Raw genomic sequence first — 13,238 nt, 5'->3', positions numbered from 1 at the left:
AGGCTGGCCATAGTGGGAGTAACATAAGTAGTATCATGCACTTGGGACTCGCAAACATGCTTATGTGGCAGGCAATTAAAGAAAAGAGAGATGGTTATAGTAACGTAATAAATGTGATGGTACTATGTGTCATGCATGACAATAAATAAGACCATCTATGATAGTAATCTATAATAATATGCATTATAAAGATAATAATATAGACTAGTAACATATGCATGTTACTAGTCTAAGTTGCTTCCCACTAAGTGGTGATCTTCCAATTCTACCGCGGCCACTTTGTGGACGCCAAGCGTCTTTATATGCCCATCACTCCTCTCCACCCTCATCTCTCACCACTGCACACAAGTCCTTGGACTGAAGTGGTCACCTCCTCCTCGGCTCCACCATGCTTCCCAGGATCCAGAAAAGCATCTTCCATCTCGGAGAGGAGGTTGGTTATGGCCACCCCGGTGCTGATCACCATGGAGATAACATCGTTGCCATCCAGCAGCACCTCGGGGGACACACCCAAGGCCGCCGGCTGCGGCGAGGAGGGCGAGACCCCGCTGACGTCGTCGTCGGGCTGCAGATCCTCGTCCAGCACCACCCGCAACCGTGTCATGTCGTTCTCAAGCAGATGGTCAGCTCGCCGCCGGCCCGCCGCCGCCTTTCTGGCAGCTTCTCGGGGGCCTGCTTCCTGTGCCGGAGGGAGCTCAGTCCCGACAAAGACGTGTACATGTACAGGTACTACTGCAGCCTACGTGCAAGCTCGTGATCTGAAGTTTTCAACCGCTGAGGCTGAGGCAGCATCGATCGGAAGGCTTCGTGGTTGGCCGCTTGGCGCATGACTGATAGTTTGTTGTGCTTACAGGGGTGACCAGGGGTTCTGCAGCGAGGAGTGCCGGGGACAGCAGATCTTGTCGGACGAGGCGAGAGAGCACGAGGCCATGATCAGCAAGGAGCGTCGAGGTCTGGCTCACCGTCGTCACCACCACGGGCCACGCCCGGCGCCGCCGGGGGCGATCCGGGGCGTGCGGAGGAGATTACTGGCGGTAGCCTAGCCTGATTATGCATAATAATGCATGCACGAACATGACATCCATGAACAAATCGATCAAGAACCTATGATGCTGGAAAGTTAATTACAAGTAATCGAGGGGCAAATCAAGGAAACCAATATGCGTATTTGCATGTATGGCGAGGTGAGGGTGAGAAACTGAGAATCTTGAGATGGTATGAATATGGTAGAGAGACGTTGAAGCAGGGTGCATGTTTTTTCTTCAGGCTGGTTAGTTCAGATCTGTAGTCATGATGCAACAAATGTAATCTGCTCCTGGCCGCCTGTTAATATGTGCACATCCGGTTAATTCTAGATGGGAGAAAGTAAAAAAAAAAGAATAATTGGTACACGAAAATTTGGTGGGATGGTGCTGCAAAATATCGTATTTGTGATCAAAGTGTTAAACTCGTGGTGTGATCCTGAACACAAGTTAGTCGTACGTAAATCTCAGGGTGCTAGAATTTGATGCCAAGAGGAAGCAAGGGATAAAATGATGCTCTGGCATCTAGCAGCTTGATGGGGAGCACAAATGGCACCAGAATGGAATCTTCTCTGGAGCTAGAAAACGACTAACAAAATGAGAAGCAGCCATAAGACCGAAGATCTGCAGAGAGGGAGGAGCCTAAAGGACACGGACCGCTTCACTTAATTATTTATTTCGTGGGGGGTCGACAGAGATTTACTATTTTTTTTATATAAAGGGGTGGATTTTATTAGCTCAAGATGGAGCATCAAAAGGATACATAACACCATGAACACACACCCGGCCTCTGCATAATTAGGATGCACACAACCAATCCAACACACACGTGCAAAAACACACCGACAGTAGCAAAGTCATAAGACCAAAAGCTATGCGTAGGCGAGGAAAAAACCAGTGTGATCTGATCAACAATCGACAAACTACAACTACGACCATAACCGAACCAATCATTGACACTACATGGATGACGAGGTTCTTCAACAACAACGCCTTCAGAAAGGGAGCTACAGTTCAACGCCGTTGTCACTGGATCCAACCATAAAGGCTAGAATCAAAGTTTTCACCACGAAGAAACAGCCTGATCATATCTGATCAATGACCCCAACAAGGTAACAACGTAAAAAAAACATCATCATTGACAGGTATAACCATAGGGTCTGAACTAGGCTTTTGCCCAGGAGCTCAAGACCGGTGCTCGAAGCACCCCCATCAAAGTCACACATGTGTTGTCGCCACCGCTTTTCTGCAATCCCAGCAGCTATAATTGAATCGCCACCAGACCACAATCATCCCTCCGTGTCAAGTCGTTGTTCATAGTCTGTATCACATCACTGAAGTCATCCAATGGATCAAGAGATAAAACCTCCAAAGTTTTTTCGATGACCTCTCATTGTCGTGGATCCATAGAAAGTCGTCGCAGCTCATCGCCACAACCCCACATGTCCAGTGCAACGTCCACACGGGCCATCATTAGGGCGTCATATCATGGTGGAATCGACCTGACTCAAGCCCACCGCGGCACCAGCACCAGCCGAGACAGATCTCTTTTTTTATAAAAGGAAGCTGACCTCCCGGCCTCTGCATCAGATTTACTAGTTGGACATTCAAATTACAGAACTGCGTGCATTTAATTTTACAAATGTTAGACCGAGTATTAGACCAAAGGCAGAGATCCAAGCTTTATTAGAAAGCTAAGATAAAGGAGTTGCAGGCTTGTATAGTAGGACCATGTTTTACTTGAGAGTATTTTGCATGATCTCTTACCCTTTGTTTTCTAGGGTTGCATGGTCTCTTATCCTTTTGTGCACTCTCATTGGGGCAAGCAACTGGGCCAGGATCAAGTATCTTAGGCCAACTCCACCGCGCGACCCCAAACGGACGTCCGGATTGGCCCGAATTTGTCCCTTTGGGGCGCCGATGGGTACGTCCGTGTCTGGCTATGTCCGTTGGGTCGTGCGTGCGTCCACCGCACGGCCGCATCCCAAATCGTGTTCGGGGTGGACGGGAATAAAAATACTATAATACTAGAATGAAATAACTAAAAAAAGCAAATAAACGCATTTAAAAAAACATAAAACATATATAGGGGTCGGCCACAAAACGGCCCAGTTTCAACGGCCACCTAAAAGGCCCAGTTTCATAATTAACATAATAAGAAAATTAAAAAAACCTCCTCCCGCGCGCTCCTACCATGCCCGTCGGTGCCGTGGCCGTCGCCGTCTTCACTGGCCGCCGGTGTCGTCGTCGTCGCTGACGAGGTCGACGTACTCCGGCGGCGTCTAGAGGTGGGGCGGCGGTGCGTGGTAGACGGGGCCGGGCTGGACGGCTGGAGGTGCCTGCACCACCTTCTCCCGCGGCGACGCCTCCCGCTCCGGTGACCGCGGTGGAGTGGGGCACCAGTTCACGCCCAGGTCGGCGGCCATCTCCGGCGCAGTGCAGGACCAGCCCCACCCCTGGCCCAGGAGCTGCTCGAACGCGGGCGGGTCCTCCTCCATCGGCTCCTCCGTGACGGCCGCCGTGACGGCCGCCATGACGGCAGCCAGCTGCAGCTCCGGGAAGGCGACGTCCCCGGCGGCAGAGAGGGCCATGGCCTCCTCCAGGTCGTCCCACTGCCGCTCGTCGTGCGTGTTCATGGAGTCGTCCATGACACGCTGCAGGAGACGAGCCTCCTCCTCCGCTGTCATGCGAGGAGGGGGAGGGGGCGACGGAGACGGGGAAGGCGACGGCGTGGGCGTCAAGCCGAGTACCCGCGTACGCCCGCGAGGCTCTACACGTGGCCTCCGCGGCCCCGACACGGTGCCGGCGAAGTAGGACGCGCGCCACACGTCGTGCTCGTCCTGGAGCCATGTGTCCCAGAGCGGGGAGTCGGGGCATACCTGTGGTCGTAGTACAGGTCGTCGGGGAGGAGGCGGCAGCGGCGGTTGATCTCATCGCGCCGTGCACGGCCGGTCACCGGCACTGGCGGGATGGGGACCCGGTCCGCGGAGAGGTGCCACCCATTGGGGAGGTGGGCGTCGCTCCACCGGACCGGCGTCCTCGTCTCCCAGTACCTCCAGCACACGTCCGCGCAGATGTACTGCTGGTCGCGCTCGCCGGAGGGCCTAGGGGCAATGGTGAAGGGGGGCGGCGCGGGGGCTCGACGGGAGGAGTGCGGCGGTGACGCGGGGGCTCGACGCGAGGAGCGCGGCGGTGACGCGGGCTCTTCCTTTTTCACGGATCCGCGGCGGCGGCCGGAGGAGGAGCCGGCCTCGCGGTCGTGCTTCCCCTTGCGGTTCCATAGACCCATGGCTGCGGCCGGCCGGCGAGCTCGAGGGCGGGGAGTGGCTAGGGTTTAGGCGTGTCGACTTTCGAGGGGGCAGAGAGGGGCCGGCGTGGGGATGAGGACGACGACCGGTCCACGGGTCCCATTTAAGAAGGACGCCGACCCGTCGCTGTGCGGATGACAGGTGGGGGCGCCCGTCCGTGCACATTTATGTTGGCGGGTGGGAGGTAGGTGGCCGCCTGCCACGCGGCCCCGACGCGTCCGTTCGAAGTGTCGTTCGCTGTCCGCCGCGACCCAAACCCGGCGCAAGTTTGCGCTCGAAATGGGTCGGCACGGACACAAAACGGACCAGATGGGTCCGGGCTGTTGCGCGCTGGGCCGTCCCATTTATCCCTTTTACCCCAAACGAACGGGGCCGGACAAGATAGGATCGCGCGGTGGAGTTGGCCCTACTACTACTTTCATGGGCCCCTCAGCCCCTCAGCGTTAACAAAAACAACTTCCATGACAGAAAAGAACACCGTATCTGTTATCTGCTTCCATAGTGCTGTATGGATAATATCCAGTAGTTTTCTAAATGAGTGAATAATATCTGGGTAGGTTCTTAATGATGTTTTAGTGCTTTCTTCTGCTGTTGGAGATAACACTGCACCGTAGATGCAGTGCGCCAGTGTCTAATTGAATCACATATTCAATCAGGAAACCCTTTTCTAGAGGAAAGGGAATGTTTCTGCCAATCATCTGGTAAAGCCACCATTTTCAGCATAAGAATATTAAGCAAAGGATCACTCGTACGCTCGACAGTCTGTTAAACCAGTCTCCCATACCAGCACAGTTCTTTATCAGGGAGGCTTACTAAAGTACTACCTCTGGCTGGGCTTATTGGGCCGGAGGGCATCGTAGGCATGTCCATTTTTTAAGGCTGCTTGTTAAAGAAAACTGTTCATTTTTCTGGAATTCCCTATTTGCTGCGTTATGCGGCAAACTGCCAGCTCTTGGGGGACCTCATATGTGCCGCATTTTGCGGCAAATAGCAAGCGCACCACACAAGACGCGTGCGACTGGGCCGGCTGTGGGGACCCCGACTCATAGGTCGAGATCACCGAATGCACGTGTACAGTGATCCCAGAGATCAATGGTTACTGAACACACGGAAGCTGAATAACAAGAGTCTTACATCAATACATACTGTCTTACACAAGTTATGACCATTATGATCATGTGTTACATTGATAAAGCCTTAAGGGCTGAACATCAAATGAAACACAAGCAGCGGAAATCTTCGTTGATAAGTAGAACCCATGCCATCTGCCTTAACCCTACAGGCATTCTGACTGGGAAGCGTCCTAGTTCGCGTGTTCGTCACCAAAGAACTCTTCCTCGAACTCCTGTTCTTCCATGCCTGGTTAATTAAATAACTAGTGGCAAGCCAATGAGTACTTTGAATGTACTCGCAAGCAACCCATGATTTGGTTCAAAGTAACAATGCAATTGTACAACAAGTAAGCTACCTAGCTTCACGGTAGTTGAGAAGTCCTATCAATTTGTGAGATATGCATCAATGGACATGGGTAACCTTGAGAACAGGTTACAGATATCAACATAAATAGAGTTTGGATCAATGCCGTTTCATTCAACATGTCAAGACACCACCTTGACACAAATAGTTCTCTTCCACACACACATGCACCGAGATTGTAAAATTTCTGGACATAGTTTAAGTAGCACCTCCCAACTGTTCATGATCGTGGACACGACTATTCGAATAGTTTGACACTCTGCAGAGTTTGCGCACTTTACCCACAAGATCCGGGAAGCTTTCGTGTCATCTACGATCCCACAGTACCTCAAGTACTCGGGGGAAGCACCCAATCATTACCTTTCCCTAGACGACACTAACATAGGGTCCACTCGTTGATACACGGCCCTCATTGTTGGGGAACGTAGTAATTTCAAAAAAATTCCTACGCACACGCAAGATCATGGTGATGCATAGCAACGAGAGGGGAGAATGTTGTCCACGTACCCTCGTAGACCAAAAGAGGAAGCATTAGCACAACGCGGTTAATGTAGTCGTACGTCTTCACGATCCGACCGATCAAGTACCGAACGCACGGCACCTCCGAGTTCAGCACACGTTCACCTCGATGACGTCCCTCGAACTCCGATCCTGCCGAGCTTTGAGGGAGAGTTCCGTCAGCACGACGACGTGGTGACGATGATGATGTTCTACCGACGCAGGGCCTCGCCTAAGCACTGCTACAATATTATCGAGGTGGACTATGGTGGAGGGGGGCACCGCACACGGCTAAGAGGTCTCAAGGATCAATTTGTTGTGTCTATGGGGTGCCCCCCTCCTCCGTATATAAAGGGGGGAGGAAGAGAGGGCCGGCCAAGGGGAGCGGCGCGCCCAAGGGGGCCGATCCTACTCCAAGTAGGTTCCCCCCCTTCCTATTCCAAGTAGGAGAAGGGGGAAGGAGGAGGTGGAGAGAAGGAAGGAGAAGGGGGGCCGCCGCCCCCTTCCCTTTCCCAATTCGGATTGGGGCAAGGGGGGCCGCGCGCCACCTTCTGTCCTCCCTCTCCTTTCCACTAAGGTCCATAAGGCCCAATAGCTTCCCCCCCGGGGGGGGGGGGGGTACCGGTAACCCCGGTACTCCGATATATATCCGATAACCCCCGGAACTATTTCGGTGTCCGAATATAGCCGTCCAATATATCAGTCTTCATCTCTCCACCATTTAGAGACTTCTCGTCATGTCCATGATCACATCCGGGACTCCGAACTACCTTTGGTACATCAAAACACACAAACTCATAATATAACCGTCATCTAACTTTAAGCGTGCGGACTCTACGAGTTCGAGAATTATGTAGACATGACCGAGACACGTCTCCGGTCAATAACCAATAGTGGAACCTGGATGCTCATATTGGCTCCCACATATTCTACGAAGATCTTTATCGGTCAAACCACATAACAATATACGTTGTTTCCTTTGTCATCGGTATGTTACTTGCCCGAGATTCGATCGTCGGTATCTCAATACCTAGTTGAATCTCGTTACCGACAAGTCTCTTTACTCGTTACGTAATGCATCATTCCGTAACTAACTCATTAGCTACATTGCTTGCAAGGCTTATAGTGATGTGCATTACCGAGAGGGCCCAGAGATACCTCTCCGACAATCGGAGTGACAAATCCTAATCTCGAAATATGTCAACTCAACAAGTACCTTCGGAGACACCTGTAGAGCACCTTTATAATCACCCAGTTACGTTGTGACATTTGGTAGAACCCAAAGTATTCCTCCAGTAAATGGGAGTTACATAATCTCATAGTCATAGGAACATGTATAAGTCATGAAGAAAGCAACAGCAACATACTAAATGATCAAGTGCTAAGCTAACGGAATGGGTCAAGTCAATCACATCATTCTCCTAATGATGTGATCCCATTAATCAAATGACAACACATGTTTATGGTTAGGAAACTTAACCGTCTTTGATTTACGAGCTAGTCAAGTAGAGGCATACTAGTGACACTCTGTTTGTCTATGTATTCACACATGTATTATGTTTCCGGGTAATACAATTCTAGCATGAATAATAAACATTTATCATGATATGAGGAAATAAATAATAACTTTATTATTGCCTCTAGGGCATATTTCCTTCAGTCTCCCACTTGCACTAGAGTCAATATTCTAGATTACACAGTAATGATTCTAACACCCATGGAGCCTTGGTGCTGATCATGTTTTGCTCGTGGAAGAGGCTTAGTCAACGGGTCTGCAACATTCAGATCCATATGTATCTTGCAAATCTCTATGTCTCCCACCTGGACTTGGTCCCAGATGGAATTGAAGTGTCTCTTGATGTGCTTGGTTCTCTTGTGAAATCTGGATTCCTTTGCCAAGGCAATTGCACCAGTATTGTCACAAAAGATTTTCATTGGACCCGATGCACTAGGTATGACACCGAGATCGGATATGAACTCCTTCATCCAGACTCCTTCATTTTCTACTTCCGAAGCAGCTATGTACTCCGCTTCACATGTAGATCCCGCCACGACGCTTTGTTTAGAACTGCACCAACTCACAGCTCCACCGTTTAATATAAACACGTATCCGGTTTGCGATTTAGAATCGTCCGGATCAGTGTCAAAGCTTGCATCGACGTAACCATTTACGACTAGCTCTTTGTCACCTCCATAAATGAGAAACATATCCTTAGTCCTTTTCAGGTATTTCAGGATGTTCTTGACCGCTGTCCAGTGATCCACTCCTGGATTACTTTGATACCTCCCTGCTAAACTAATAGCAAGACACACATCAGGTCTGGTACACAACATTGCATACATGATAGAGCCTATGGCTGAAGCATAGGGAACTTGTTTCATTTTCTCTCTATCTTCTGCAGTGGTCAGACATTGAGTCTGACTCAATTTCACACCTTGTATTATAGGCAAGAACCCTTTCTTTGCTTGATCCATTTTGAACTTTTTCAAAACTTTATCAAGGTATGTAGTTTGTGAAAGTCCAATTAAGAGTCTTGATCTATCTCTATAGATCTTGATGCCCAATATATAAGCAGCTTCACCAAGGTCTTTCATTGAATTTTTTTATTCAAGTATCCTTTTATGCTATCCAGAAATTCTATATCATTTCCAATCAATAATATGTCGTCCACATATAATATTAGAAACACTACAGAGCTCCCACTCACTTTCGTGTAAATACAGGCTTCTCCAAAAGTCTATATAAAACCATATGCTTTGATCACACTATCAAAGCATTTATTCCAACTCCGAGAGGCTTGCACCAGTCCATAAATGGATCGATGGAGCTTGCACACCTTGTTAGCACCCTTTGGATCGACAAAACCTTCTGGTTGCATCATATACAACTCTTCTTCCAGAAATCCATTCAGGAATGCAGTTTTGACATCCATTTGCCAAATTTCATAATCATAAAATGCGGCAATTGCTAACATGATTCGGACAGACTTAAGCATCGCTACGGGTGAGAGAAAGTCTCATCATAGTCAACCCGTTGAACTTGTCGAAAACCTTTCGCAACAAGTCGAGCTTTGTATACAGTAACATTACCATCAGTGTCAGTCTTCTTCTTGAAGATCCATTTATTCTCGATGGCTTGCCGATCATCGGGCAAGTCAACCAGAGTCCATACTTTGTTCTTTGATACGTCTCCAAGGTATCTATAATTTTTTTATTGTTCCATGCTATTATATTACCCCTTTTGGATGTTTATGGGCTTTATTTTTCATATTTATATCATTTTTGGGACTAACCTACTAACCGGAGGCCCAGCCCGTATTGCTGTTTTTTGCCTATTTTAGTATTTCCAAGAAAAGGAATATCAAATGGAGTCCAAACGGAATAAAACCTTCGGGAGCATGATTTTTGGAACAAACATGATCCAGAGGACTTGGAGTGCAAGCCAAGAAGAAGCCGAGGCGGCCACGAGGGTGGAGGGCGCGCCACCCCTACAGGGCACGCCCCCTGTCTTGTGGGCCCCTCGGGCGGCCACCGACCTACTTCTTCCTCGTATATATACCCACGTACCACGAAAACATCCAGGGAGCCAACGAAAAACAATTTCCACCGCCGTAACCTTTTGTATCCGTGAGATCCCATCTTGGAGACTTCGTCGACGCTCCGCAGGAGGGGGAATCGACCACAGAGGGCTTCTACATCAACACCATAGCCCCTCCGATGAGTTGTGAGTAGTTTACCACAGACCTTCGGGTCCATAGTTATTAGCTAGATGGATTCTTCTCTCTTTTTGGATCTGAATACCATGTTCTCCCCCTCTCTTGTGGAGATCTATTTGATGTAACTCTTTTTTGCGGTGTGTTTGTCGAGATCCAATGAATTGTGGGTTGATGATCAAGTTTATCTATGAGAAATATTTGAATCTCCTCTGAATTCTTTTATGTATGATTGAGTTATCTTTGCAAGTCTCTTCGAATTATCAGTTTGGTTTGGCCTACTAGATTGATCTTTCTTGCCATGGGAGAAGTGCTTTGCTTTGGGTTCAATCTTGCGGTGTCCTTACCCAGTGACAGCAGGGGTTGCAAGGCACGTATTGTATTGTTGCCATCGAGGATAAAAAGATGGGGTTTATATCATATTGCATGAGTTTATCCCTCTACATCATGTCATCTTTCTTAATGCGTTACTCTGTTCTTATGAACTTAATACTCTAGATGCATGCTGGATAGCGGTCGATGTGCGGAGTAATAGTAGTAGATGCAGGCAGGAGTCGATCTACTTGTCACGGACGTGATGCCTATGTACATGATCATGCCTAGATAATCTCATAATTATTCGCTTTTCTATCAATTGCTCGACAGTAATTTGTTCACCCACCGTAATACTTATGCTATCTTGAGAGAAGCCACTAGTGAAACCTATGGCCCCGGGGTCTATCTTTTATCATATAACCTTTCAGTCTACTTTTATTTGCATCTTTACTTTTCCAATCTATATTATAAAATACCCAAAATATATTTATCTTATCATACTATCTCTATCAGATCTTACTTTCGCAAGTGACCGTGAAGGGATTGACAACCCCTTTATTGTGTTGGTTGCGAGTTCTTTGTCTGTTTGTGTAGGTGCGTGGGACTTTTGAGGAGCCTCCTACTGGATTGATACCTTGGTTCTTAAAAACTGAGGGAAATACTTACGCTACTATTGCTGCATCACCCTTTCCTCTTCAAGGAAAACCGACGCAAGCTCAAGACGTAGCATTCTCATACATGGATCCCATCTTAGATTTCATGGCCTCAAGCCATTTTGCAGAATCTGGGCTCATCATTGCTTCCTCATTGTTCGTAGGTTCGCCATGGTTAAGTAACATGACCTCCAGAATAGGATTACCGTACCACTCTGGTGCGGATCTTATTCTGGTTGACCTACGAGGTTCGGTAGTAACTTGATCTGAAGTTTCATGATCAATATCATTGGCTTCCTCACTAATTGGTGTAGTCGTCACAGGAACCGGTTTCTGTGATGAACTATTTTCCAATAAGGGAGCAGGTACAGTTACCTCATCAAGTTCTACTTTCCTCCCACTCACTTCTTTCGAGAGAAACTCCTTCTCTAGAAAGGATCCATTCTTGGCAACAAATGTCTTGCCTTCGGATCTGTGATAGAAGGTGTACCCAACAGTTTCCTTTGGGTATCCTATGAAGACACATTCCTACGATTTGGGTTCGAGCTTATCAGGTTGAAGCTTTTTCACATAATCATCACATCCCTAAACTTTAAGAAACGACAACTTTGGTTTCTTGCCAAACCACAGTTCATAAGGCGTCGTCTCAACGGATTTTGATGGTGCCCTATTTAACGTGAATGCAGCCATCTCTAAAGCATAACCCCAAAATGATAGCGGTAAATCAGTAAGAGACATCATAGATGCACCATATCTAGTAAAGTACGATTACGACGTTCAAACACACCATTACGCTGTGGTGTTCCGGGTGGCGTGAGTTGCGAAACTATTCCGCATTGTTTCAAATGTAGACCAAACTTGTAACTCAAATATTCTCCTCCACGATCAGATCGTAGAAACTTTATTTTCTTGTTATGATGATTTTCAACTTCACTCTGAAATTCTTTGAACTTTTCAAATGTTTCAGACTTATGTTTCATTAAGTAGATATACCCATATCTGCTCAAATCATCTGTGAAGGTGAGAAAATAACGATACCCGCCGTGAGCCTCAACATTCATTGGACCACATACATCAGTATGTATGACCTCCAACAAATCAGTTGCTCGCTCCATAGTTCCGGAGAACGGCGTTTTAGTCATCTTGCCCATAAGGCATGGTTCACAAGTACCAAGTAATTCATAATCAAGTGATTCCAAAAGTCCATCAGTATGGAGTTTCTTCATGCACTTTACACTAATATGACCTAAACGGCAGTGCCACAAATAAGTTGCACTATCATTATCAACTCTGCATCTTTTGGCTTCAACATTATGAATATGTGTATCACTACTACCGAGATTCATCAAAAATAGACCACTCTTTAAGGGTGCATGACCATAAAAGATATTACTCATATAAATAGAACAACCATTATTCTCAGATTTAAATGAATAACCGTCTCGCATCAAACAAGATCCAGATATAATGTTCATGCTCAACGCTGACACCAAATAACAATTATTTAGGTCTAAAACTAATCCCGAAGGTAGATGTAGAGGTAGCGTGCCGACGGCGATCACATCAACTTTGGAACCATTTCCCACGCGCATCGTCACCTCGTCCTTAGCCAGTGTCCGCTTAATCCGTAGTCCCTATTTCGAGTTGCAAATATTAGCAATAGAACCAGTATCAAATACCCAGGTGCTACTGCGAGCTCTAGTAAGGTACACATCAATAACATGTATATCACATATATCTTTGTTCACCTTGCCATCCTTCTTATCCGGCAAATACTTGGGCAGTTCCGCTTCCAGTGTCTAGTCTTCTTGTAGTAGAAGCACTCAGTCTCAAGCTTAGGTCCAGACCTGGGTTTCTTCTCTTGAGGAGCAACTTGTTTGCCGTTCTTCTTAAAGTTCCCCTTCTTCTTCCCTTTGCCCTTTTTCTTGAAATTGGTGGTCTTATTGACCATCAACACTTGATGCTCCTTCTTGATTTCTACCTCCGCAACCCTTAGCATTGCGAAGAGCTCGGGAATTGTCTTGTTCATCCCTTGCATATTATAGTTCATCACGAAGCTCTTGTAGCTTGGTGGCCGTGATTGAAGAATTCTGTCAATGACACTATCATCTGGAAGATTAACTCCCAGTTGAATCAAGTGATTGCAATACCCAGACATTTTGAGTATATGTTCACTCACAGAACCATTTTCCTCCATCTTGCAGCTACAGAACTTATTGGAGACTTCATATCTCTCAATCCGGGCATTTGCTT

The 13,238-nt window shown here is 47.5% G+C and overlaps 1 protein-coding gene across 1 annotated transcript; it reads left to right on the top strand.

Moving 5' to 3' along the window:
- Nucleotides 1–328: 328 nt before the first annotated feature.
- On the top strand, nucleotides 329–1,397 carry LOC123116198 (FCS-Like Zinc finger 17). The gene is made up of 2 exons (XM_044537193.1): nucleotides 329–726; nucleotides 854–1,397. Exons 1-2 carry the CDS (start codon nucleotides 389–391, stop codon nucleotides 1,041–1,043), a joined length of 528 nt encoding a protein of 175 aa, XP_044393128.1. The 5' UTR covers nucleotides 329–388; the 3' UTR covers nucleotides 1,044–1,397.
- Nucleotides 1,398–13,238: the final 11,841 nt, after the last annotated feature.

The sequence above is a fragment of the Triticum aestivum genome, chromosome 5B (genome assembly GCF_018294505.1).
Source record: "Triticum aestivum cultivar Chinese Spring chromosome 5B, IWGSC CS RefSeq v2.1, whole genome shotgun sequence".
NCBI classification, from domain to species: Eukaryota; Viridiplantae; Streptophyta; class Magnoliopsida; order Poales; family Poaceae; genus Triticum; species Triticum aestivum.
The sequence above is the reverse complement of the archived record's forward strand: the minus strand, read 5'-3'. Positions and strand labels throughout refer to the sequence as shown.